At 36.3% G+C, this 25,744-nt stretch overlaps 1 protein-coding gene and 1 pseudogene across 1 annotated transcript; both read left to right on the top strand.

Annotated features, from left to right (window-relative positions):
- Positions 1-580: 580 nt before the first annotated feature.
- Positions 581-23,885, top strand: LOC145596770 (dehydrodolichyl diphosphate synthase CPT5, chloroplastic pseudogene; annotated as a pseudogene).
- On the top strand, positions 4,765-16,174 carry LOC145598336 (protein root UVB sensitive 5-like). Its single transcript, XM_081654678.1, has 15 exons — positions 4,765-5,141; positions 5,271-5,318; positions 10,913-11,052; positions 11,261-11,365; positions 12,156-12,210; positions 12,745-12,791; positions 12,873-12,951; positions 13,032-13,104; positions 13,228-13,317; positions 13,564-13,623; positions 13,722-13,835; positions 14,004-14,064; positions 14,255-14,373; positions 15,049-15,144; positions 15,600-16,174. Exons 1-15 carry the CDS (start codon positions 4,987-4,989, stop codon positions 15,834-15,836), a joined length of 1,479 nt encoding a protein of 492 aa, XP_081510804.1. The 5' UTR covers positions 4,765-4,986; the 3' UTR covers positions 15,837-16,174.
- Positions 23,886-25,744: the final 1,859 nt, after the last annotated feature.

The raw sequence follows: 25,744 nt of genomic DNA, 5'->3' as shown, positions 1-25,744 counted from the left end.
TGATTACTTTGCTATAGATAGCAATTAAAAAATACACAAAGCTCCACGTAATTTTATCATATATTTTGTCAATCAATGTATATGCTACATTTGTATGCGTATCTTTATATGTATTACATTCAATCCTATACACTTGTATACATATTATAATAATGTATTACAGAGTATCTAATAGCGTGTATGTATGATTATTGCCATATGTGGCAGTTGACAATGCAAGTCATTTTGCACTTATTATGTATGATGCACAAAAATGGCACATATATGTCTGATGTCCAAGCTCTAACTAACGGTCAATTAAATTAAGTGAATTAATTTAATTAATCTCATAAATTAAAACAGCTAGTAATTATTGCATGTTTTCCATGACCATATGTATATTATAATCATGCATATATGCATAATAAGCATATTTTAATTGTTGCATGCAGATTATAATATATAACCATGCAGTACATGCATGATTATATATAAATATATTTGAATCCATGAATGACTATATAAATACATGTATGTGATTACATTATATAGAACTATAGAAGTACACAACCAAAGAGGAAACCAAAAACCCTAATTAGAAATGGAAGAAATGAGCATCTTACAAAAGCTTTGGTCGATGATCATGGAAAAAAGCCCTAGTTTGATTTTAATGCCATTCAAGGATGATAAGGCTAATATGAATGGCGACGAGGAGCTGCCAAAGGAGCTTCGACACGAGTTGATGCCACGACACTTGGCTGTGATATTGGATGGCAATCAGAAGTCAGCTAAGCGAAGAGGCCTTAGCCCTATCGATGGTTATCTTCATGGAGTAAGGAATTTAGAGGCCTTTCTTTCATTGTGTTGTAGTTGGAAAATTCCAATTGTCTCGGTTTTTGCGTTCTCCTCTGAGAATTGGCTTTGCCCAAAGGTAATATTATTTCTATATTATATACTTCCTCTTCAGTTCTTTAACTCTTTAAGTATTGCGATGTTTGCATTTTGTCAATTATTATTTTACAATGAATTTGATATAATGAATTTTTCGATATTTCAATGGTTGTACGTTCATTTTAATTTACTCAAAGATAAGTTTCTATTTATTTTTATAGTTTCAAATGTTACTCTTCCAAGATCTATGCTTGTCAATCCTGGATCGATTTGATTTGTTTTTCTTTTAGTATATTATATTGAATTATTGATACTTGATGATTAATTGATCATTATTAGCCATATATCAGTAATCTATTTTCTATTATTTAAGATGTTAGAGAGAATTGAATTGAAGTGCAAAATCACCATACATTAGGAACTTGTTACTTTGAGAATCATTGAAGTAAATGGGTTAACTATTTTTTTTTTTTTTTTTTTTTTTTTCTAGAGAAAAAAATTAATTGTTTTTGTGAATGAAGTCAAACATGTATTGTCCTGACTCCTAACGTTTTTCTTTTGTTGATTTAATATAGGTGGAACTTGATTTCTTGCTAGAGGTTTTGGAGCATTATCTAATACGTATCTCTCGTAGGTATGAGCACCTCTTAGTTGCAATAATTTAAAAGAATGTACTTTTATAAGTTATTTTGATTAGTGATAATTGTAACTTATAAGCTGAAGATTTTAATTAGATATTGTACTGTTTGTGTGGAAAAATGTAAGATTTTCAAAAGGAATTCAAACATGATTAAAAGAAAGTTGAAAGCTCAAAGCTAAGCTTAGGGTATACGATAAGAGCACAACCTCTATATTTGAAAGCATCATTTCAATTAGAATTTCAATTAAGCCTGAGTAATGGGTAGGGGTCGATTCTATTCATGTCGAGTCTATTCAAGTATGCTTTATTCCCGCTCAGTTTGGACCAGGTTCATTTAGAATCAGGTTTAGTTCAGGCTTGTTATAAATGTTTGGGTTGAATTCACTTTAGGGCATATTATTTTTCTGATTGTTTCATTTTCGAGTTGTATGGTATAAATTTATGAATTATAAAATTATCTATGAATGTTCTCATAACATGATTGTACAACATCCTGATAATGTTGTATCATAAACAGTTATGGAGGACGAGTTTCAGTGATTGGTGATACATCTATACTACCCAATTCCTTACAAGAACTAATTGAACAAATCGAAGAAGAAACAAAAGACAACACCGAAAGTCATTTGATTTTAGAAATGAATTACGCTGGCCAAAATGATATCGATATAACTCATGCTTGTCAAACTATTGTAAGGAAAGTTAAGGATGGCATCCTTCAACCCGATGATATAACCAAGTCTTTGTTAGAACAACATCTTCGAACCAAGGTTATGGACATTCCAGCTCCTGATTTTGTCATTCGAACAAGCGACGAAATTAGTAATTACTATCTTTGGCAATGTGCTTATAGTGAGATGTACTTTACTAATACACATTGGCCTGATTTTGGAAAAGAAGAGTTTGTAGAGGCGTTACGTTTGTTTCAGAAAAGGGGGAGATACTTTGAACATAGTTAGTACAATCAGTACAATTCATGTTCAAATGTTTGTATACTGTATACATAATTGTTATTTTACAAATCACAAATTCTTACAAAAAAAGTATTGTGACATTAAATTATTAGAATGAACAATCATACGTTAGTACTTCCTCCGTTCTTTTTTACTTGACCCGCTTTGACTTTTACACTATTCACCACCTCTCCTTTGACCGTCTTTTGTGAATAGTATGTAAGGAAAAACATATTCATGTGAGATCTTATTGAATTTGTCTCAATAAGTACTATCATAATATATAACTTTTGTAATTTCTACTTATGGAAAATTAAAGTTATTGATCGTGAAAGTTTTGCATTGGCAAGCGTGATAAAAGAAACAGGTCAAGTAAAAAAAAAAACAGAGGAAGTATTTGTATTTTCTTATTCTAGTAACAACTTGTAACTTTTTTTTTTTTTTTTGAAAGAAACGACTTGTACATTGAAGTATAGAACATAGTATTTGAAAATTCAATTTCTTTCTCACAAGTTTAATTATTTATTTATTTATTTATTTTTTAGTGTTAAGAGAGTCACAAGGACGGGTGGTGAGAATCGATCCCAAGATATCTTGGAATCGGGAGGAAAGCTCTAACCACATGAGCTATCCCTCACCCTCTCTCACAAATTATTTATGATTCTAACAAGTTTTTATGATATGTATCTTTGATATCTTTTCAATAAAACTTGTCAACATTAATTTGGGTAAAAGTTGGGCATTTTTATGCTTTTAGATACGCAATATTTATAATTTATTTATCTTTTTCAACGTTTTTTTCCCTTCCTCTTTTAGCCATTTTTTTAGCACGTAAAACGAGATATTTTTTTATATTTTCGAGCTCGATTTGAACACTTAACTGAGCAATTTTCTAGCACGTAAATTGAGAATTTTTTAAGATGGAAAAGTGGGTTTCACATGAAAACCGTTATGTAAAGGTAAAAGCTACGAATGAACTATATTTTTAACTTTTTAAAGGTGGTTAAATACCAAAAAAAATGAAAATTAAAACATTAAGATAGCTAAGTACGGAGTAATAAAACCAAATTATGGTACTTTGAAGGTGGTTGTTTTCAAAATAATTTAATATTATTAAAAAATGGAATTTTTAGACATAATATTCTAAAACCGGTCAGGTTTGGTTCAATTTTGTCGATTCGGTTTGATTCCGATCCTAGCTTAACTGATTTGGTCTCCGTTTCTTAGAATTCAAAATTTCGATCTTCAATTGGGTCCAATCTTAGAAGATTGGTGACAACCCTGAAGATCGAGGAGAGGAATATAAAAAAAGAAATAATAAATAAAGAATGTGTCCAAAAAAAGAGGCGATTCACTTATAAAAATGGCAACAACAGGAAAGTGAAGCACTAAAAAACAAGGCAGGTAAATAAAGAACGTGTCCAAAAAATGAGGCGATTCACTTATAAAAATGGCAACAACAGGAAAGTGAAGCACTAAAAAACAAGGTAGGTGTAATTGTAAAAATTGTTATCGATTGCGTCCTAGGACCCTTCCCTTTGTCTTTCTGTAATATGTATGACTTGTAGAAGTGATCATCAATAACCCAGCGTACTAGCCTTATCTAACTTGGCCAAGAAAATTATTTGCTTTAATTAAGTTGAAAAACAAAACGTGTTAAGTTCAAAACTTACATCCGACCTGAAAAAACCTAAGAAGCTCATTTTAACCCATTAAGCTTGACAGTTGACATTATTTTACGGGTTTGGACATAAGATTTTTTATTTATATATTTATTTTTTGGAAATTTTGACTTTTACCACAAAAAAAATCAAAAAATTGTTTTTTACTACCAAAAATTCTAAAACTTCTATTTTACCACCAAAGAAAATTCTAAAAATTGTTTTTTACCACCTAACGTTAAGAAAACCGTTAGGTTTAGGGGGCATTTTGGTCCTACGACAAAAATTTGAGGTAAGAACCGACAAAAATGCCTCATTTTGCTTGTTTAATGCAAATCAAGATATTTTTAAACAAGCAAAATGAATCATTTGCAATCGTTTATTGTCAATTCTGACTTCATATTGGACCCATAGAGCTAAAATGCCCCCAAAACCCCTAAAAATCATGTGTTTGACACGAAAATCGAAGAATTTAAAAAATCCTGTTAGGTTTTTACAACAGGTGATAAAAAACAATTTTCAATTTTTTATTTGGTGGTAAAATAAAAGTTTAGAAGTTTTGGTGGTAAAAAACAATTTTTTAATTTTTTTTTTTTTTTTAAAGTTTTTGTATGGTAAAAGTCAAGAAAAATAATATATATATAAATTTTTTTTTTTTGAAAATTTGACATGAGATTTTATTCAAAAGCATGGCCTTAATTTTGACCACATTTTTTTTTTGACAGAATTTTGACCACCTTATTGGTTGGCTATACTATAACCACTAACCAGACGTCGGCAATCGGTGTAACATCAGCTTTGTCAAAAAAAAAAATATCAGCCAAATCAAAAACCGATAGACAGATATAAACTCAAAGGCAAAATGTGTAGTACCCTGCATTCCTCAATCTCAATTCTAAGTTCTACCATATTTTCTCACCCAAATTTGCTGAAGAAATCATCCAATTTTCATTGTTCCTGCTTATCTTCTTCCCCCAATCCTCTTAATTCACAAGATGATGAATCTTCCATTAATGGGTAAATTCTCATCTTTCACTTCTATCTTTGCTCATTTCTTGTATATTGTCATACCCAATTCATCAATTTTCTGTATAATTGATTTTTTTTTTTTTTTTTTTTTTTTTTTTTTTTTTTTGGTAATTACAGTGACCCTTTGATTTTAGTGGAGAGATATAGCAATGGTGCTGCCAAAAGGTTTGGATTATTGGGGGATTAGTGTAATTTCATATATTTTAATACAAATTATAATGAATACGATAGAATATACGATAGATATTCAAGCTATTCTGTTATAATAGGAGATATATTTTGTGAATATTTGTAAATATCTTTTGAGATTCCTAATGTGATTAGGACTCACGATTGTAACCCTATATATATTGATTAATGGAATACACTCCAATCTGAGGAGTTTTGAGTATCTAAGATGGTATCAGAGCTTTAGGTTACGATCTAGCTTCCGCAAATTATTTTATTTTTTTTAGCCGCCATCTTTGTCCTCTTTCCACGGAATTTTCTTCATTAGTGCGCCTGCAAGTTCCACCATCATTAATTGTTTAGTTTATCAGTTAATTCCCTGTCTCAATTCTTTTCTTTTGTTTTAGTTTTTGGTGCGCCTAACTACTTGCTGCCACTAATACCATGGCCAAAGATGACGACCCAGTCTCATCCTCTTCTTCTAATTATCACCCTGCTTTAGGTGTTAACAATATCAAGAACGTTTTTCCTCTTATTCTTGATCGAGATAACGTCCAATATTCCAATTGGGTTGAACTATTTGAGTGTCATACACACGCGTATAATGTTCTTGATCATATTGCCCTAAAACAACTAAACCGACAGATATATCGGATGAGATGTGGAAACGACTTGACTCCATTGTCAAGAACTGGATTTATGGCACAATCTCTAAGGATTTGCTTGAAACAGTTATAGAAAAAGGAGCTACGGCTCAACAGATTTGGGACAAACTCAAGGCAATTTTTCAAGATAATAAAACTACTCGGGCGGTTTATCTTGAGAATCAGTTCAACCAACTTCATCTGTCAAAATTCCTGGACATCTCTGCGTACTGTAGGGAATTGAAAAACTTGAAGGATCAATTAGCCAATGTTGATCAACCCGTATCGGAGCAAAAACTCGTAATTCGACTAGTTTCAGGGCTAGTGAATACAGACTTTGATACAGTTGCTGCAATGATCCAACAAACCTCTCCACTACCCTCCTTTGAGACAGCAAGGTCACGTTTACTCCTTGAAGAGTCGCGGCGTGCCAATGACTCATCTTCTCAAGCATCTTCTTTCGTGGCCCAATCAAGCAACACAGCCGGTTCAACTACCTCTCAACAGCAACAGGCGGTGCCGGCCGGACAGGGTGGCAACTCGGGTGGCCGGGGTCGTGGTCGCGGCCGAGGTCGTGGCAAGGGTCGTGGCAAAGGGTCACCACAACAGCAGCAACAATCTCAGCAGCAACAAAATGCTCCGCAATGGGGCACACCTCCTCAATGGAACGACCCAACAAATCAGGCCCAACAAGCTCCTCTCCAATGGGGGCAGGCTCCTTACCCGTACCCTCAGCAATGGGCTGGGCCACGCCCTGCTCAGCAGCCACGGCCCCAGCAGGCTTATTATTCTGGGCCACCTCAACAATCTCAACCGGTCTTCTCTAATTCAAGCTCGGAGTATGGTCCGACCATGACACCGACGGAGCTAGGCAATGCTTTTGCAACTATGGGATTTCAAAATTATGATCCATCGTGGTACATGGATTCCGGAGCCACTTCCCACATGACAAACAATGCCGGTAATCTCTTACCCCTTTTTAATTTAAGCACATCTAATTATATTCAAGTTGGTAACGGTCAACGCATTCCAATTACGGGTTATGGTCATTCTACTGTTGCTAATAAATCTCTTTCATTACGTGATGTTTATTTAGCTCCCCAAATTATCAAAAATCTAATTTCTGTTAGAAAATTTACTTCTGATAATTCTGTATCAATAGAGTTTGATCCTAATGGTTTTTCTGTGAAGGATCTACGAACGGGGAATCTAATAACCAGATGCAATAGTACCGGGGACCTATATCCCGTGACTACAACACCGTCAGCTTGTCTAGCCACCTCTCTTACAGCTTTGTCTCCAACCACATGGCACAACCGCTTAGGACATCTTGGATCACCCACCTTTAATTTTCTTAGGAGTAAAAATTTGATTGATTGTAATAAGGAGCTTGACTCCACTTCTTGCATAGGTTGTCAATTAGGAAAACATACTCGTTTGCCGTTTTATAATTCCAATAGCACCACTTATTCTGCTTTTGATATTATTCATGCCGATTTGTGGACTTCTCCAGTACGTAGTGACAAAGGTCACAAATATTATTTAGTGCTTTTGGATGATTATACTCATTATGTGTGGACTATTCCTCTTGTGTACAAGTCTCAAGCCTTTCAAACCTTTCTCAATTTTCGACAATATGTTTTAACTCAATTTGAACGTCCTATAAAATCCTTTCAAAGTGATCATGGTCGAGAGTTTGATAACGACCCATTCAAATTATTTTGTGTCAAAAATGGATTGGTTTTTCGCTTCTCATGTCCACACACATCCTCTCAAAATGGCAAAGCCGAACGCATGATTCGAACACTTAACAATGTTAAGCGTACTATATTGTTTCATGCTTCTCTTCCTCCGTCGTTTTGGCATCATGCCTTGGAAACGGCCACTTATCTCCTAAACATACTTCCTACTAAAACTCTCAATCAAATTACTCCAGCTCAAGCTTTATTTGGGGTTGTTCCGTCCTATAGTCATCTTAGAGTTTTTGGGTGTCTTTGCTTCCCAAACTTATCGGCCACCATGCCTCACAAGCTTGCACCTCGCTCCACTCCATGTGTCTTCTTAGGCTACCCTTCCGACCATAGGGGATATAGGTGTTTGGATATCAACACTAATAAAATCATAATTTCTCGCCATGTCACTTTCGATGAACAAACTTTTCCGTTTAAGAACATCACCAATTTTAAATCGAATGATTATGATTTTCTAGCCTTAGATGATCCATCACCATTATTGCAACATTACCATTTGCAAACCCACATGCGTCAAACAGGCTGGCCCACACCACAGCAACATCCAGATGGGCTGCAACCCTTGCTGCCACAAAGCAGCCCATCTGTCGCTGGTAATCCAGCGGGCCAGACAGAAACTGAGCTGGGCAGCCCACCTCACCCAGCGTCCGCTGGATCACCAACGGCCCATCAGCCCAGAACCGAGCCAAACACTCCCCTGAGCCCACCGAATCAGCCCAGCAGCCCTATACAACCCAACCCACCTCATTCTCCACGCAACACACTCACATACACACCCCCTCCACTTCGTGGCATACCTCAAATAATTCCTACTTCACCACTACCCTTATCTCCACAAATGCAGACTAGGTCCAAGCATGGGATTTCCAAACCAAATCCAAAATATGGCTTATCCGCCATTATCCGCTCCCCGCTTCCCAAAAATCACAAACAAGCCCTTTCCGACCCAAATTGGAATGCTGCGATGCGTGATGAATATAGTGCTTTAATTGAAACGGGGACATGGGAATTGGTTCCTAGGCCTACGGGGGTGAACATTGTTAATTGTATGTGGTTATATCGTCACAAATTGAAAGCTAATGGTGATCTTGAAAGACACAAAGCTCGTTTAGTTTGTGATGGCAGGTCTCAGATTGAAGGTGTCGACTGTGATGATACGTTCAGTCCGGTTGTTAAGCCGGCTACTATTCGAACAGTGTTGAGTTTGGCTATGGCTCGTAAGTGGTCTATTCATCAACTTGATATCAAAAATGCCTTTTTACATGGTGATTTAAAAGAGTGTGTTTATATGCATCAACCCCCTGGTTTTGTTGATAAGAGATTTCCAGGCTATGTTTGCAGACTTCGCAAGGCTCTATATGGCCTCAAGCAAGCTCCGAGAGCTTGGTACCAGCGATTTGCTAATTATCTTTTGCAGATGGGGTTTGTCATTGCTAAAATGGATAATTCCTTATTTATTTTCCGACATGGGAAAGACATGGCATATTTACTTCTATATGTTGATGATATTGTGTTGGTTACATCCTCAGATAAACTACGTGAGAGCATTATCACTCACTTACGGAAAGGGTTTCCGATGACTGACTTAGGTCCTCTGAATTATTTTCTAGGTATTGCTGTTACTCGTACTCCTTCATACTTGTTTATGTCACAGCAAAAATATGCACAGGAAATTCTTGAGCGTGCAGGTATGAGTAGTTGTAAACCTGCACAAACTCCAGTGGATACTCAATCCAAGCTCAGTGCAGACGCTGGACCTAAGTTTCATGATCCAACACTCTATCGTAGTCTTGCAGGTGCATTGCAGTACCTCACTTTTACTCGCTCTGATATAACTTATGCAGTTCAGCAGGTTTGTCTATTTATGCATGATCCCAGAGTGACTCATTATGATGCATTAAAACGGATTCTGCGTTATGTTCAGGGTACCATTGATCACGGGTTACACTTATATCCTTCATCTCCTACAAACTTGATTACTTATACTGATGCTGATTGGGGCGGGTGCCCGGACACTCGTCGTTCGACCTCGGGATATTGTTGTTTTCTTGGGGACAATCTCATTTCCTGGTCTTCGAAGCGTCAACCTACTCTTTCTAAATCAAGTGCAGAGGCAGAATACAGAGGCGTCGCAAATGTTGTTGCCGAGGCTTGTTGGCTTCGTAATCTTCTTTTGGAGTTACATTGTCCTCTCCGTCAGGCTACTATTGTTTATTGTGATAATGTCAGTGCAATATATTTATCTCATAATCCCGTACAGCACCAACGCACCAAGCACGTCGAAATGGACATTCATTTCGTTCGAGAAAAGGTGGCGTTGGGTCAAGTACGGGTCTTGCATGTACCATCTCGCTATCAGTTTGCTGACATCTTCACGAAAGGCCTACCTCGACAACTATTTTTAGAGTTCAGATCCAGTCTCAGTGTACGCCCTCCTCCCGCTACGACTGCGGGGGTGTGATAGAATATACGATAGATATTCAAGCTATTCTGTTATAGTAGGAGATATATTTTGTGAATATTTGTAAATATCTTTTGAGATTCCTAATGTGATTAGGACTCACGATTGTAACCCTATATATATTGATTAATGGAATACACTCCAATCTGAGGAGTTTTGAGTATCTAAGAGAATATTTATATTGCAAAATCAATTGACATGATTGTGTGTTATCAAATTCTAAACTACAGTACTTCCTCGGCAGGAATTAGTGGTTGTGTTGTGTCGTTGATGGTGTAATTTGAACTTGTCCGGTCTCCGGAGTGATTGTATTTTGATGAGAAATTTTAATATAGTGGACTCCATAATTATGTGAAATATAATTTTTAGTTTATGTTGTTTGAGATTCAAATTAGTTATTTTTTATTTATTTATTTATTTATTTTTGAATAGAGATTAAAATTAGTTAGATATAGCTAACAATTGATAATTTATGTGGAGTGTAATCTATCATTTAAAATTTGTTCTTGTAAGGAAAAATGACCCATAAACTTGATCAACCATATTTAATTTAGACATTATTCTGTACTTAAAATATCATTATATAATTGTACATTGACCTTGAAAATCAATATTTTTGTGGGAAAAAAAAGGCTAATGATAAAATTGCATAATTTTTTTTAATTAAATAATATTTGCTTAAGAAAAAGTGTAAAATTATTTGATCTTCCTTACATTAACTTTCTGTGGAAGCAGGTATGTTTTGAATGGAGAATCAAGTAAACAAACACTACTTGAGCAGCACAATGATAAGCTGCTCGACCCTGATACTGCTGCTAACTTGAACTGGCTTCCTGTTAGCATTAAAGATTTCATTTTGCCTGCAGGTTTCCCAGGTACTTATAGTATTACTGCATCATTTTGCAAAAACTTTTCATGACCTATTTTATTTTGATGTTTTATACTTTTTTGGGGTTAAACCATCTAAATGCTTTTGATAGATGAATGAGCTATACTTTGTTGTCAAGTTATTAACCTATTAGGTTTGTATAAATGTATAATGTAAGTTGGTTGTGTTTTGAATTACGTTATATGCTTCTGCAGAGTCAGTATCAGATGATTACTTGGAGTACATGTTATGGCAATTCCCTACCAATGTCACTGGATGGATCTGTCACGCCTTGGTTACTTCAAGCTTGCTTAAGGCATGTTTATCAAAACCTGGTTACTCTCTCTCCAATTATTTTGTTAAATGATCTTGGATTTGTATGTCTTTTTACTAATCAGTTTCAGAAGATGTACGAGTCTTAAGATTGAAAATTATTCATCAGCTTGGAATGCAATTATGAAGCAAACTAAGTTGTTATGTAGTAGTCTAATCCTTCTGGAATCCATACAATATTATATGTTTTGGTATGTCTTAGTTTTATTTTATTGTCTTAGAATTAGTTTAATAGGACCTTGGAAGTGAACTTTTCCTTCTTACAATTTACATGTTTTGCCTTTCCTCTGCTCCCTTTTCCCTAATGCATTCAAGTATAATGTGCTTGAAACATGTTAGAAATTTAGAATAGGTAGTTGCTTCTCTCTACTAAGGGAATTATTGAATTAATATTGATATACCTCTGAACATTGCTTTCACTGTATATTCACTAAGAGCATCTCCAATGGCAAGTTGCTTTGCCATATTATATTTTAAGCTAGTTTTCTTTCTAGCTAGTTGTACACCTGGCTTGCTAGTAGCTACTAGCTTGAGTTGGTTACCATTATTCATCTTTTCATCAAGCAAATTAGCTTGCCCAAGCTAATCTGTTTGGCCTAGCTAATTTCCAATTATAAATCCAACAGTTCAGCTAGTAGCTTGAAAATTTTAAGAATTGCAAACAAGTTCAGTTCCAACCATTGGAGATGTTGCTATTGCATTTTGTCTTGAGCAATTAAACCTTATAAAGGTTCCCCTTCATTTATGTATGCAATAACATGATAATTATGCAGGCAGTTGGTGTTGGTTTTATCTCAGGAAGCAGTGCTGCAGCATCAGCGGCTGCAATAAGGTGATTGCTTATCCTTGCCAAATTTGTACTCCCTCCGTTTCGTATTAATTGCAACACTTTCCTTTTTCATCCGTTTCATATAAATTGCAACACTTCTATATTTGGAAATGACCCACCATTATTTTATAATTTATCTCTCCCACTAACCCTACTTTCACAAATATTTTATTATTTCTCTTTTCTACCAACTCCACTTACACTACTTTTTCATTATTTCTCTCTCCTACTAACAATACTTTATATTATAAAAAATCCTCTTTTAGGCCCCACCCTATAAATTTTCTTAAACTTTGTGAACACACTAGTGTTGCGATTAATGCGAAACAGAGGGAGTATGTGACTCAATATGAAAGCCTTGAGTTGTTCTACCCCCACAGGGGATAAAGGGTTTGGTTGGGGAAGGGAGGAAGCCAACAACTTGAGCTCAAATTTTCACTATTTTGCTGTAGCTGTTGGTTTTGTCTTGCTTTCAATAATACTTTGGCAAATTTTAGTTCCCATGATTGGACACTAGCAGTTTCTCTCCTTGTACAGATGGGTGTCAAAGGATGGCATTGGAGCTGTTGGTCGACTAATCATTGGTCTGAGATTATGAAGAAATGTTAGGGATACATGTGCTTATCTGATAGGTTTTACCATTAAAACATTTCTTTTTTTTTCAGGTGGACGATTTGGGAATCTGTTTGATGATGATCCGAAACAGTGGCGAATGTATGCTGACTTCATTGGTAGTGCAGGAAGGTGAGTTATCGACAAACTTTTTAGTTCATAGTATCTGCTTTCTTCAAGTCCTCATAAAAATTCTTGATTTTGCTTTGCAGCATTTTTGATATAAGTACTCAACTGTATCCATCATATTTCTTGCTACTTGCATCTCTTGGAAATCTTGCAAAGGTTCTCATCCCTTGTATTGATTCTTTGATTTCTTCCTCTATTTTACTATATTTCACATAAGGTATGTGTGTGTCATATCCTTTTGATGATTGACTGATTTGAGTTCTGGGGTACTTTGAACAGGCCATTGCCAGAGGCTTGAAAGATCCTTCGTTTCAGGTGATTCAGAACCACTTTGCAATGTCAGGAAACCTTGGAGATATATCAGCTAAGGTATATAATAATGTAATGGTGTCATGCAAGCAGCTCTTGAGATGTTGAGGATAATTTTAGTAATCTCTCAATACATAATTTAGAAATAGATGACTTTATCACATGAATTTTTAAGGCAATTCCTCTTCCTTTTTCTTGCTTGAGTGATAGTATACAATTTAGAAACAGAAGGTAAAATATGCTGAAATCAAGTGGTATATTCCAGTGAAAAATAGTCAAGATTTAATTTATAGACATGTATTGCAGGAGGAAGTATGGGAAGTTACTGCTCAACTTCTTGGACTTGGTATAGGTATACTCATCCTAGTAAGTGACTTAATTTGTGGTTCCCTCTTGAACACTACAATATAGATTGTTGCTTTTTCCAAGAAAAATCGTATTTGACTCATTGATGCTTGTTATAGGATACACCAGGCTTGGTGTCATCATACTCTGCTTTGTTAGCTACTTGGATGAGCATGCGCCTTTTCCACCTTTGGTTACGTTTCCAATCTCTGTCAGTCCTGCAATTTAATACGGTAAGATCTCCCTAGTACTGCTCATTTTTTCAGGGCAATTATAGATCAGTAAAAGAGCATTGCATATGAGATTGTCCATTTACTAATGCAATTGCTTGCTTTGGAGTACTACTGAACTGGAAGACTTTTATTTTTATAATCTCGTATGTTTCTCCTTGTGACCAACAGATAAATCTCAAGCGTGCTCGTATATTGGTGAAAGCAAATGTTTTACATTCCAAAGTTCTTGGTATATCTTCTTCTATAACCTATTAGTTTTCAATTTTTGGGGCTTCATTTTTATTTATTTATATACACTTTTTGGGGTGGGGGATCGTGATAATAGTTGACTTGGAACCCTCACTATACTTTTAAGTGGTAACTGTTCCTCTAGTAGAAAATTTTAATTTACACAATCCAATTTTGCAATTTCATGCCAGGATGCATTGACTGCAACAGGGAAGAAAACATATTAACATGGGAGCGGTTCCTGAGACCTCGAATCATCTTTGGTGTTCCTTTCAGTGAGGTGATTGCTGCTGAGAGGTCATCATCAACGGTATAATTTTTGTATTTCTTAAATTTTAAACATCTGAATTAGTGAGTAGTTAGATCTTAATCAGGCATTCGTGATGGTTTTTGTTTCAATTAGTGTAGAAAGGGTTGCAAGTTTGCAACCAACTACAAAATTCTTATAATTGTTGGTCATTGATAATCTCAAAGCTGCTCTTCTAAATGAGCATTACTTGAGGAGTTGAGGGTGACTGACTGACTGAGTTTATTAATATTATACGAAGTACATTATATGCTCAAGGAAGTAGTTTCTTCACTTAGATTTTGATATTCACCCAAAAACTATGTTAAATCAACATAAACAGCAATGTTATTAATTTATCATAATAGCAGGGTGAGGGGGATTGGATGTAGGGAGCCTTACCAATGTGATTAACTGGTAATAGAGAGGCTGTTCCGGTGGACCAAATCGACCAATTGTCCAATAAGCTAAAAGGCAACAATTGACTGCTGCACAATGTATTAATAGTAAAAGAAAATACTACTTTGGATGAATGTGTTCCTTCGTCAATTATTTATATATTCTAAGATGAAGTTGACAACAGGCTTACAATTCTATAGTTTCTGCCTTTTTCTAATCTTGATTGTAGAGCTTAGTGAAAACTTTCTTTTAGTTGGTGTTGCAGCATGATTTCTCACCCTATGCTGTGCTTTGCAACAGGTGAAGAAGATTTTTAAATTGTACACTAACAAAAAATATGTCCTTACAATAGATCAATGGCAGAAGAGAGATTTTGAGGTTTTCGTCTCTTTCAAGGTATGTTTTATTCAATCCTTTTATATGAGATATTGGAGCTTTGATGCACCGAAACTGTATTGAAGTTTAAATTTCATATTTCTGAAAATTGAAACTCGAATATCTGTTTTTCTTTGAAGACTAGCAAGCTTTCCCACCTCCTCAAGGATTGAGTCACCCAAAATCATCTTCTTTTTTTTTTTTTTTTTTTTTTTTTTTTTTTTTTTTTTTTTTTTTTTGATTCAAGTGAGGACCAAGCCAAGAAAAACCCAAAATCATCTTCTCGATTCACACAGTCATCTTTTTTAAGTGTTAGATTAAATGATTGTAGAATTTACAAGTTTATTGATTTATTTTGCTAAAGTTTTTTTTTACATCTACTATATCTTAATTGTGTTAGAATCAGTGTTTTGCTTTTCTACATGCCATTATAACATAGTTGTGGGGTTTTCCTAATGATGAGACTGATTTTACAGGTGGGTGCTACAAGCTTATCAGTCTTGCAAAGTATGTGGCAAGCTTACTGGCTCTATGAACATTGGGATGATTCCATTGATGTTAGTAGAGCATTGGAGGAAAGCTTGAATAACTTGGAGTGCAGATTTGACAACTTCGTGGAGTTGCTTAAGGAGGCAGGCTGGAACACACAGAAACTTAATCTAAATGTACCCAAGGAACCGTTCATTGAGTTCGATGACAACCAGAACCATTGATTTTGGGGAAAATTGAAACAAGTGCACTGATTCATTCTCGACTGTTCATTTCTTCACCAGACACCCTTAGTAGGTGGCTATGCAACACCATAGAATTGAACGCAATCATAACAGTGCCATGGTAACACTTCCTTTGCAATAAAACTTGGCTAGGGGATTTAATTTGTTGACACCTATATGAGAGTGGAAGTGATCACAACTTTTGGCAACAAAGGGAGTTTTGAAGTCCATCAAATGAGACTGTTGGATCCCTTAATTCAAACTTTCTGTTAGAACCTGACTGGATTTGTCACCTCGCCCTTAAAGAAAAGGGTTGATGATATATATAAATCAATAAGTATTCCCTCCGTCTCTTTTATAAACTAATTAAATTTTTTGGATGCCCTATTTTATTTGTTGTTCTTAGAGGGTTGCTATAAATCAATAACACCTCTCGTATATTAGTGACATACCCAAAAGGCCAAAAGCGGTTGTAGAGCAAAGAGTTTACAATACTAGACCTGGCAATCAGGTGGTTCGGGTCAACATTGCCTTTGTGTTGCGTGAATTTGGTTTGGTTATGATCAGGTCAACAGATAAGTGGGTTGAGTTCGAGTCAAGTTTGGATCAAGTCAAGTCAAGTTTTTGTTTAACATTTCAAGTAAAGTTTGAATTTGTTTATTTGAGATAAAGTCAACCTTTCAACATTCGGGTATTTTGCATTTAAAAATATTTTAATGGATCGTTTTGTGATTAGACCTGATCAATCAAGATCAATGAAAAGGAAAAATCAAAATATGCATTTTTTTCACTTACATATTACTCCCCTTATATTGCAAGACTAGGCATATTGGTTTCCATTATCCCGTGAAGCAGGCTTATTTGATTTGCGTGCCCAAATTGCTAAACTAGCCGGTATTTATCGGGTGACGCTTGTATTTCAGTAGGGCTTTACAAACCTACCCCCCTTATAAAATGTATCCCATTTTACTTTCACTTCCTCTATCCACTCTCTAACTTGTTACCTGCTAGCCACCGAACATACACCACCTGCCATCCACCACTCCACGGTATTCTTATTATTATTATTATTTTTTTTAAAAAAAAGAACATAAAACATTTTTCGAACATATACGTGCTTGCACACTCATACAAATGAAAAGAGCCATGATGACAAATACTAATGAATGCCATTAATAGAAAGTTCCGAAATTGAAGTTAGTGATGTTTTATAACACGCAATCTTGAAAGATACGCAATTATTGATTGTAATATATATTTATGGAAAGGTAATCTAGACTTGAGATCAAATCTAGTATAGGTTAATTTAGTAGTACTATTTATAGCCATTATAGATAACACTGGTACAATATTTGTACCACTAGAAAGAAAAAAAATACATTGCTCTTTTGTCTTGTAGCTACTATTTACATGTCATGTAATATGTAAATAGCAGCTATGCGCCAATACTTAACACATGTAAACCTCACCTTTCTTAATTACCGTGGTAAAGGGTGTGTTGCATCTAAAAGAAAACAGAGGAAGTACGTTTTTGTGTTTTTTTTTTTTTTGGAAACTTAATTTCAGTAAGGGTGTTCAAATAAGTATTGTTTTCATTATTGGTGTTTCAATAGGTGGAAACTGATTTCTTGCTCGAGCTTTTGGAGCAAAATTTACTACGCATTTCTCGTAGGTATGAACTCCTCTTAATTCGAATGAATGTTCAAAACATTGAGCTTATTAACACTTCTTTTAGTTGTAAATTGAAGTTAGATGTCCCTTAGCTTATTGACCTTTAATTTAATAACGCTTATTTTTCTTTAACTTAACAAATATAAAATTAGGGTAATGCTATATGTAGTCCTTAGGACTACAAGTAAGCATTAAACTACTTTTCTTTTATTTGGTATAAATCTAGGATTGTATGAAAAAATCACGCGCAAATCTATACTAGCTTATATATTAAAAAGCGTTCCTAAAACAGAATATGTGTCACGTGTCACCTTTTTAATCTCTATAAACGTGCCAAGTCATCAATATATGTCACATGTCATGTCTTTAAATATGTTACGTCACCTTCACAACACAAATTAGATTCGACATCTAAAAAATGGTTATAGCAAGACTTTAACTTGAGACCAATAAGTATTACAATGCAAGTCTTACCGCCTTAGCAATCATTATATTGTGTAAATTTATCCAACAACATTATAATTAACTTGGATAAGATAATTAGTCTTTAATTGTACTATTTATTACATATCATAGGATAATATAACAACTTGTATTAAATTTTGTTACAAATATTAAATATGGCTCTCTAATACAAATCTTTTTTCAAAATATTAAATTTTGAAGATGATTTTCAATACATAAAACAAAAATTAATCGAAAGTTAATTACAAACTAGCAACTCGGGGCATCACCCAAGCCACACACTAGCTATTATTATATGCATGAAAAAATAACGCTCGTTTTATTACAGGACTACAAGTAAGCCTTTTTTTTTTTTTTTTTTGAAAAACGCTCCACGAGAGCGATCAATTATCATTCATAGGAAGCTCAAAGTTAAAAGAGATACAATATTTGACGGAAAATCCGTCAATCAAACACGACACCCTACCTCCCATGGCAAGTAATGAGCTAGCTCATGAGCTACCTTATTCCTCTCCCTACGAATGAAATTCCAAGACACATTACCAAGCAAAGAACTAACATGATAAATATCATCCAATACTAAATGAAAACTGCTCTTCCCACGTTCTTGTGACGAAATTGCGTTAACTAGACCAAGACAATCACTCTCCACCACCACCCTTGTGAACCCCGCTTCCACAACAGCTTTTAAACCCGAGAAAATCGCCTTTGCCTCAGCTATATTAGGCAGTCAACGGTCCTCTGTCATCCACAGAGCAGCAAGTAAAGGCTTCCCCCCACTGTCACGCACAACAGCCCCAGCAGAGGACCCCAGTCCCTCACAAATGCCCCCATCTACATTGAGTTTTACCCATCCCTCCCCTGGTGGCTTCCAACGTTGCTTTGCACTCCTTCCCACACTCACATGAACTTCTTCTTTCCCCTTGACATCACGCAGCGGCTTGACCCCATACTCCATAGATAGCTTCGGATTACACCTTTCACCATAAAAAATCCACTTATTTCTTGCGGTCCAGATAGCTCAGCTCACCGTCATCAGTAAGGCATGCTCACTCCTAAGAATTCTCTCGAAACAAGCAAAAGCTAAGTCACCAAAGCTTCCAAAGTTGTCCTGCACTTCGTCCCCTATGCCACTCTCATCCCACAACATCCGAGCTATTACACAATCCCTCAAGCTGTAAAGTTCAGTCTCCTCTGTTGCTCCACACAAAGAACAAGTGCTCACCCTTCCTAGAAACCTTTTATTATATCCAACCATGGTCGGCAAAATCCCTCTACATGCTCTCCAAAAAAATAATTTCACTCTAGGGAGAGTTTGAGCATGCCATACCTTGTTCCAAAAAACCCGCAACAAAATTCGAGGAGGAGACATTATCCGCCTAGCTATCACCAAAAATCGCTCGATACGCAAACAGCACCGAATACTCACCCCCCCCCCTTTTCGAGATCCCAACACATAGTGTCATCAGGTAATCGGCTACTCAGAGGAATACTTAAAATGCGCTCCACTTCGAACGGCAAAAAAATCTCCTTGATTTTATCCACCCTCCACGAAGCAGTGGGAAGGTGAATCAAATCACATACCTTCATGTTGCTATCCCAGTCACCCATAGGAGTGATAATTCTCCTTAATTGCGTGCCAGTGACCCATTGACAATGCCACACTGAGATATTCAAGCCATCCCCAACCCTCCATCTTAACCCACGTTGCACAACCCATCGCACTCCCCATAAGCCACGCCAAGAGTAGCTAGGTTGATTACCCAACTCAGCATTCAAAAAATTACCATGAGCAATATACCGAGCTTTCAACACCCGTGCTACTAAACTGTCGGGAAATTGCAACAAATGCCAAGCTTGTTTGCCTAGTAATGCAGAATTAAACGCCTTGTAGTCCCTAAACCCCAAGCCCCCAACTGCCTTAGGTTCACATAGCTTTTTCCAAGCAACCCAAGGAATTTTTCGTTCACCATTCTGTTGCCGCCACCAAAAATTAGCCATCATAGAACGTAACTCGTCACAAAACGAAGAAGGGAACTTAAACACACTCATCGCGTAGGTCGAAATCGATTGGGCTACGGCCTTAATCAAAACTTCCTGACCCGCCTTAGATAAAATTCCCCCCTTCCACCCTTGAAATCGTTTCCATAGTTTCTCTCGAACCCCCTTAGTTAGGACCCGCTTAAACCTCCCGATCACCGTGGGCAAACCAAGATATTTATCATGTACATCCACAACATTAACTCCTAACAAACCTGCTAGCTCCACTTTTCTGTCCTCCGGAATTCCCTTGCTAAAAGTTACCATTGTCTTCCCAAAATTCACCATTGGCCCCGAGGCCATCTCATAAGTATGCAAGATACCACAAATAGTATCTACCTCCTCCACATTTGCCTTAAAAAAAATAATACTATCATCCGCAAAGAACAAATGCGCTATAGAAGGGGCCGACAAAGCAACTCTAGCACCATGTATACTACCCAACTCAACCGCCCTATTCAAGAGTGCCGACAAAGCCTCCGCACACAAAATAAATAAATATGAGGATAGAGGGTCACCTTGACGCAAACCCCGTGATGGAGTAAACTCCCCCGAAGGTGCCCCATTTATAATGACAGAGAAAAAGACCGTAGAGATGCAATGCATTACCCGATTCACCCAATTCACAACAAATCCCATTTTTTCCATCACCGCTCTCAAAAAACCCCATTCCACCCTGTCATACGCCTTAGCCATATCCAATTTAAGAGCCAACAAACCATTTTCACTCCCCAAATTTTTCATATAATGAAATAACTCAAAAGCAACCAGAATATTATCCGTGATTAGCCGTCCCAGAATAAAAGCACTCTGATTAATAGACGTTATATCAAGGAGAAAAACTTTCAGCCGATTCACTAACACCTTAGTTATCAACTTATAAATCACATTACATAAGCTAATAGGCCTATACTATGTTATTCTGTCCGGATCCTTATTTTTCGGGATAAGCACAATAAAAGTTTTATTCATAGTTTCCGGAATCAAATCACCATTTAGCACATTAATAACCAGAGTGGTGACAGAAGGACCCACAATATGCCAATATGTCTGAAAAAATAAAGGACACATACCATCCGGACCTGGAGCTTTAAGAGGGTGCATCTGTTTCAAAGCTTTTAGGACTTCATCTGGTGTATAGGGAGCATTAAGACCATCATTCATCTCATCAATAACACGCGCCTCAATTCCTTCAAGATCATCAGTGAAATTCGACGGTGAGGAAGAGGTGAACAAAGTACGAAAATAATCATTAGCCGCCTCATGAATATCCTCCACCTCCTCGTATCTAGTGCCATCATCAGAAATCAGGTGAGAAATCCTATTTTTGCTTCTTCTTTGTGAGGCCTTACGGTGAAAAATGTTCGAGTTACGATCCCGCGCCTCCAACCAAAGGGCCCTTGATCTCTGCCTCCAATATATTTCTTCTTGATGGAGCAAGTCATTTATTTCCCTCACCACTTTTCTCCTCTCATTCACTTGGCTCACAGACCGACCCCTCTTATTTAACACACTCAACCTCTTTCTTTTTTTCCTTATTTCTCTAAACACCCTGCCAAATTTGTTATTACTCCAAAGCCTCAAATCTGCCGCACATACTGCCAAATTCATCTCCAGCGAACCACCCCCTAACTGCCACGCATTCTCTATAATTTTCTCACACCCATCGTGCTCCACCCAAAGTTGCACAAAACGAAAAAAATTTCTCACACCTTTTATCCTACCCATCTTGCTGCCCATCTAAGACAAGTTTGATCGGAGCATGGTCCGACCACTCTCTCTCAAGGTTAAAAAGTTTTGCACTCGGTACCATAGTCAACCACTCGTTGTTAGCAAGAGCTCGATCCAACCGGCATTGAATGTTGTCATTACCGCTTTGCCCATTGTCATAAGTGAATTCATATCCCGAAAACGGAACATCTTGCAATTGACACCTATCAACGGCCTCTTTAAAGTTATCCATTTGCCACAACGCGCGGTCACGACCACCTTTTTTCTCTGAGTCCAAGAGAATTTCATTGAAATCCCCTATACATACCCACGCATCCTCATTGTCTCGGGCCAACTCCGTTAATAAGCTCCACGAAAGATGTCAATTATGAACCTCCGGCCGCCCATAGAAGCCCGTGAGCCTTCATCTATTAGGACCCAAACCGTCCCTTATCAAGACATCTATATGGTGAATTGACATAGACCGCAGCTTCACATTACTCCCTTTCATCCAAAAAAGAGCAACACCTCCAGCACGACCACAGCTATCCACCGCAATACCTTCATAGCCCATGAGTTTTTGTCTAATTTTATTCATCTCTCCACTACTAAGTTTCGTCTCCATCAGAAAAATAAGAGACGGGGCCTCTCTCCGGACTAAATTCCGAAGATTATTAACTGCAGAAGTATTGCCCAGCCCTCTGCAGTTAATACTCAAAACACTCATTGAGCTTGGCGGGATTGCTCATCGATAGTTCCGCCACTCGCCATCCATTAGAAGAGTTCTCAGTCACCAATTCCTTGCTCGCATTCTCAACCAGCATACTATCATTACCTTCATCACAACCTCTTTTCCCCAAAATTTTATCTCTGTCAATCTCCATAATATTACTCCCATTCCCACCCTTGTCCTTAATTATTTTCTTCCAAGCCTTCCCTGCTTTCATTCGGAGGACTCTCACCCCCTTTAAAAATAAATAATTCTTGTGCAGCACCCTCCTTCTCCCTCGAGTCCTCCCCCTTCCCCCGATTATTATCCCAGCCCCCAACTAACTGTCCTTCCAACTCTCTTTTATCCATCCTTACGCTCGGCCCCTGCTGCACACCACTTTACACCTCCGCAACCACTCGTACATCACCAACACCCACCACACTCAAGCTCAGCACCCTCTCCCCTTCTAGAAACCTCTCCTCCCCCTCACTCGTCCCCTTATTCTCCTTCTCCCTCTGAAAATCATCCTCCTTCGTAATGAAAAGCTGTTTTCGAGAGCCTAAAACAGCCTCCATCTCCTCCATCTCTCTCATTCTCCCCTTTCTCGGAGAAGCTTTAAGCCACCTTCCCCATCCAAGCTTTGGCTTCTTGCTCTCCTCGGAAACTATCACACAATCTTGCTCCATGTGCCCAATTACTCCACACGCATAACAGAAGAACGGGAGTCGTTCATACGCAAACTCAACAAATCATATATACAACCTCCATTAATTATTATGTGCAACAAATGAGTATTATTTGTGACAAATAAAATATTCCTTTAATTTGTTGCACATATTAATTAACGGAGGTGGTAGTTATTTGTCATCTCAATTTTCACAAGAAGCCAATAAACTATAAAGAAAAATGTATTGTATGAATTAATAAAATGTGCCTTAAATTTATTTTATTAAGAGCTTGCTGCATGAACGACATAATAATTAATTATATTATATTGAATAATAAACAGTTATGAAGGACGAATTTCAGTGATTGGTGATACATCTTTACTGCCCAATTCCTTACAAAAAGCAATTGAGCATATTGAAGAAAAAACAAAAGACAACACCAAAATTCATCTGATTTTAGCAATGAGTTATAGTGGCCAAAATGATATTGTTCATGCTTGTCAAACTATTGCTATGAAAGTTAAGGATGGCCTTCTTCAACCCGACGATATAACCAAATCTTTGTTTGAGCAACATCTTCGAACTAAGGTTACGGATGTTCCAGCTCCCGATTTGCTCATTCGAACAAGCGGCGAGATACGTATAAGTAACTATTTTCTTTGGCAATGTGCTTATAGTGAAATGTACTTCACTAATACACTTTGGCCTGATTTTGGAAAAGAAGAGTTTATTGGGGCTTTACGTTCGTTTCAACAAAGAGGGAGACGATTTGGCAAAGTATAATTTTAATTTTATCAATTGTAATTATATTATACTCCCTCTGTATCTTATTACTAGCTCCATTTACACTTTTCGCATTATTCATTTGACCTACTTTGACTAATGTTTATAATTTATACATAAGTAAAAAAATAATTAGTCTTGTGGGCACTTATTGAAATCGTCTCAATAAATAGATTATTAATTTTCAATTGTTATAATTTATACTTATTGATAATTACAATACTACTGCCCAAGTATTTGCATCGACATACATACGTACACAAAATAAATAAAGCAAATAATAACTGCTTTTTTTTCTTTTTTTTTTTTTTTAGAATTCTTTCCCTTCTATCCACATTGTTTTTCTTCGTATTATGCTTTGATATATGGCCAATTTGTTAAATATGGGGGAATATAATACTCTGTATTTTCTCATTGTGTTTTCCCATTCATAATAGTTGGCCTTATTACAATATATATAGACAGTAGGAATACCTAACCTAATATTCCTAATTATCTTAACTTCCTAAATCTATTCACAATATATTTCATGTATATCTTTTCACAATAATATCTTATATGATATTATTCTCATAATATTATATCACAATACATTTCTATCTCAATACCCTCCCTCAAGTCGGAGGTGCAGATCTCGAACGTCCGACTTGAACAATAAAATAACATCTGCATCTTGGACAATACTTGATCATGCCACGTTCTTCCTCTTCATCAAAATCATCAAATTTCACCATGATCAACATAGTCACAAAATCGATATCTCATAAAAAAATAAAAAATAAAAAATTATATTTTGAACTCTCACAATTCATACTTTTATTATACGTTAATTATGAAAATAACGTATACTTTTTTTTACAAAAAAAATTGTAAACTCTCACAACCTCACTATATTGAACGCACATAATGAATAATGCGTGCAATTGATCACTCCACTTACACGAATTCTTGTGTTTAAGGTATTTTCTCCCATTTAATGAGAACGTCATTCTTTTCGAACCCATCAATCAATACAATGAGAACGTCTTTCTTTTCGAACCCGTCATATTTTTTTCTTCTCTTCTCACACGATCTTTCGTGTTTAAGGTTTTTCTCATTCTCTCACACGAACTCTCGTGTTTTTCATCCTCTCCTCTCACACGAACTCTCGTGATTAAGGGTTTTTTTCATTCTCTCCTATCACACGAACTCTCGTGTTTAAGGTTCTCTCTACACGAACTCTCGTGATTTCCATCCCATATCTTCCTAGGCTCTTGATACCATGTTAAACAATGGGGAAATAGTTCTCTCTATATTTCCATTGTATTTTTCCCTTCATAATAGTCGGCCACATTATGATATATATAGATAATAGGAATACCTAACCCTAATATTCTTAAATATCTTAACTTCCTAAACTCTATCACAACATCTAACATATATAGTTTCACAATAATATCTCATACGATATTATTCTCACAATATCATATCACAATACATTCCTATCTCAATAATTTCCCCCCTGCCGGTGGGTTAGAAAATTAAACTCACCGGTGGGATTCATAAATTTTACCCAAAAATTCTGCTGTGCAAGTTTTTTTTCTTTTTTGTGAGTTCATTCGAGCATGATTTTGCTCCTTTGGATATTTTGCTCCTTTGGATATGAGTTTGGTTTTACTCTAAAAAACCAATAAGATATTTGAGTGTGGTTTACTCTGAAAGACCAATAAGAAATTTGAGTGTGGCTTACTCTGAAAAACCAATAAGAGATTTGAGTGTGGTTTACTCTAAAAGACCAATAAGAAATTTGAGTGTGGTTTACTCTGAAAAACCAATATTTGATTGGAGCTCGGTTTTGCTCTGGAAAAACCAAAAATTGT

Source organism: Chenopodium album, chromosome 20, assembly GCF_948465745.1.
Source record: "Chenopodium album chromosome 20, dcCheAlbu1.1, whole genome shotgun sequence".
NCBI lineage: Eukaryota > Viridiplantae > Streptophyta > Magnoliopsida > Caryophyllales > Amaranthaceae > Chenopodium > Chenopodium album.
This window is presented reverse-complemented; position numbering and strand designations above follow the sequence as displayed.

What these genes read in the sequence shown, in the direction of transcription:
- LOC145598336 (XM_081654678.1), top strand. Translation starts at nt 4,987, where the DNA reads ATGTGTAGTACCCTGCATTCCTCAATCTCAATTCTAAGTTCTACCATA. An exon ending in GCATCAGCGGCTGCAATAAG is followed by an intron (nt 12,211 to 12,744) that starts GTGATTGCTTAT and finishes CTCCTTGTACAG; the next exon opens with ATGGGTGTCAAAGGATGGCA. An exon ending in TTTACATTCCAAAGTTCTTG is followed by an intron (nt 14,065 to 14,254) that starts GTATATCTTCTT and finishes ATTTCATGCCAG; the next exon opens with GATGCATTGACTGCAACAGG.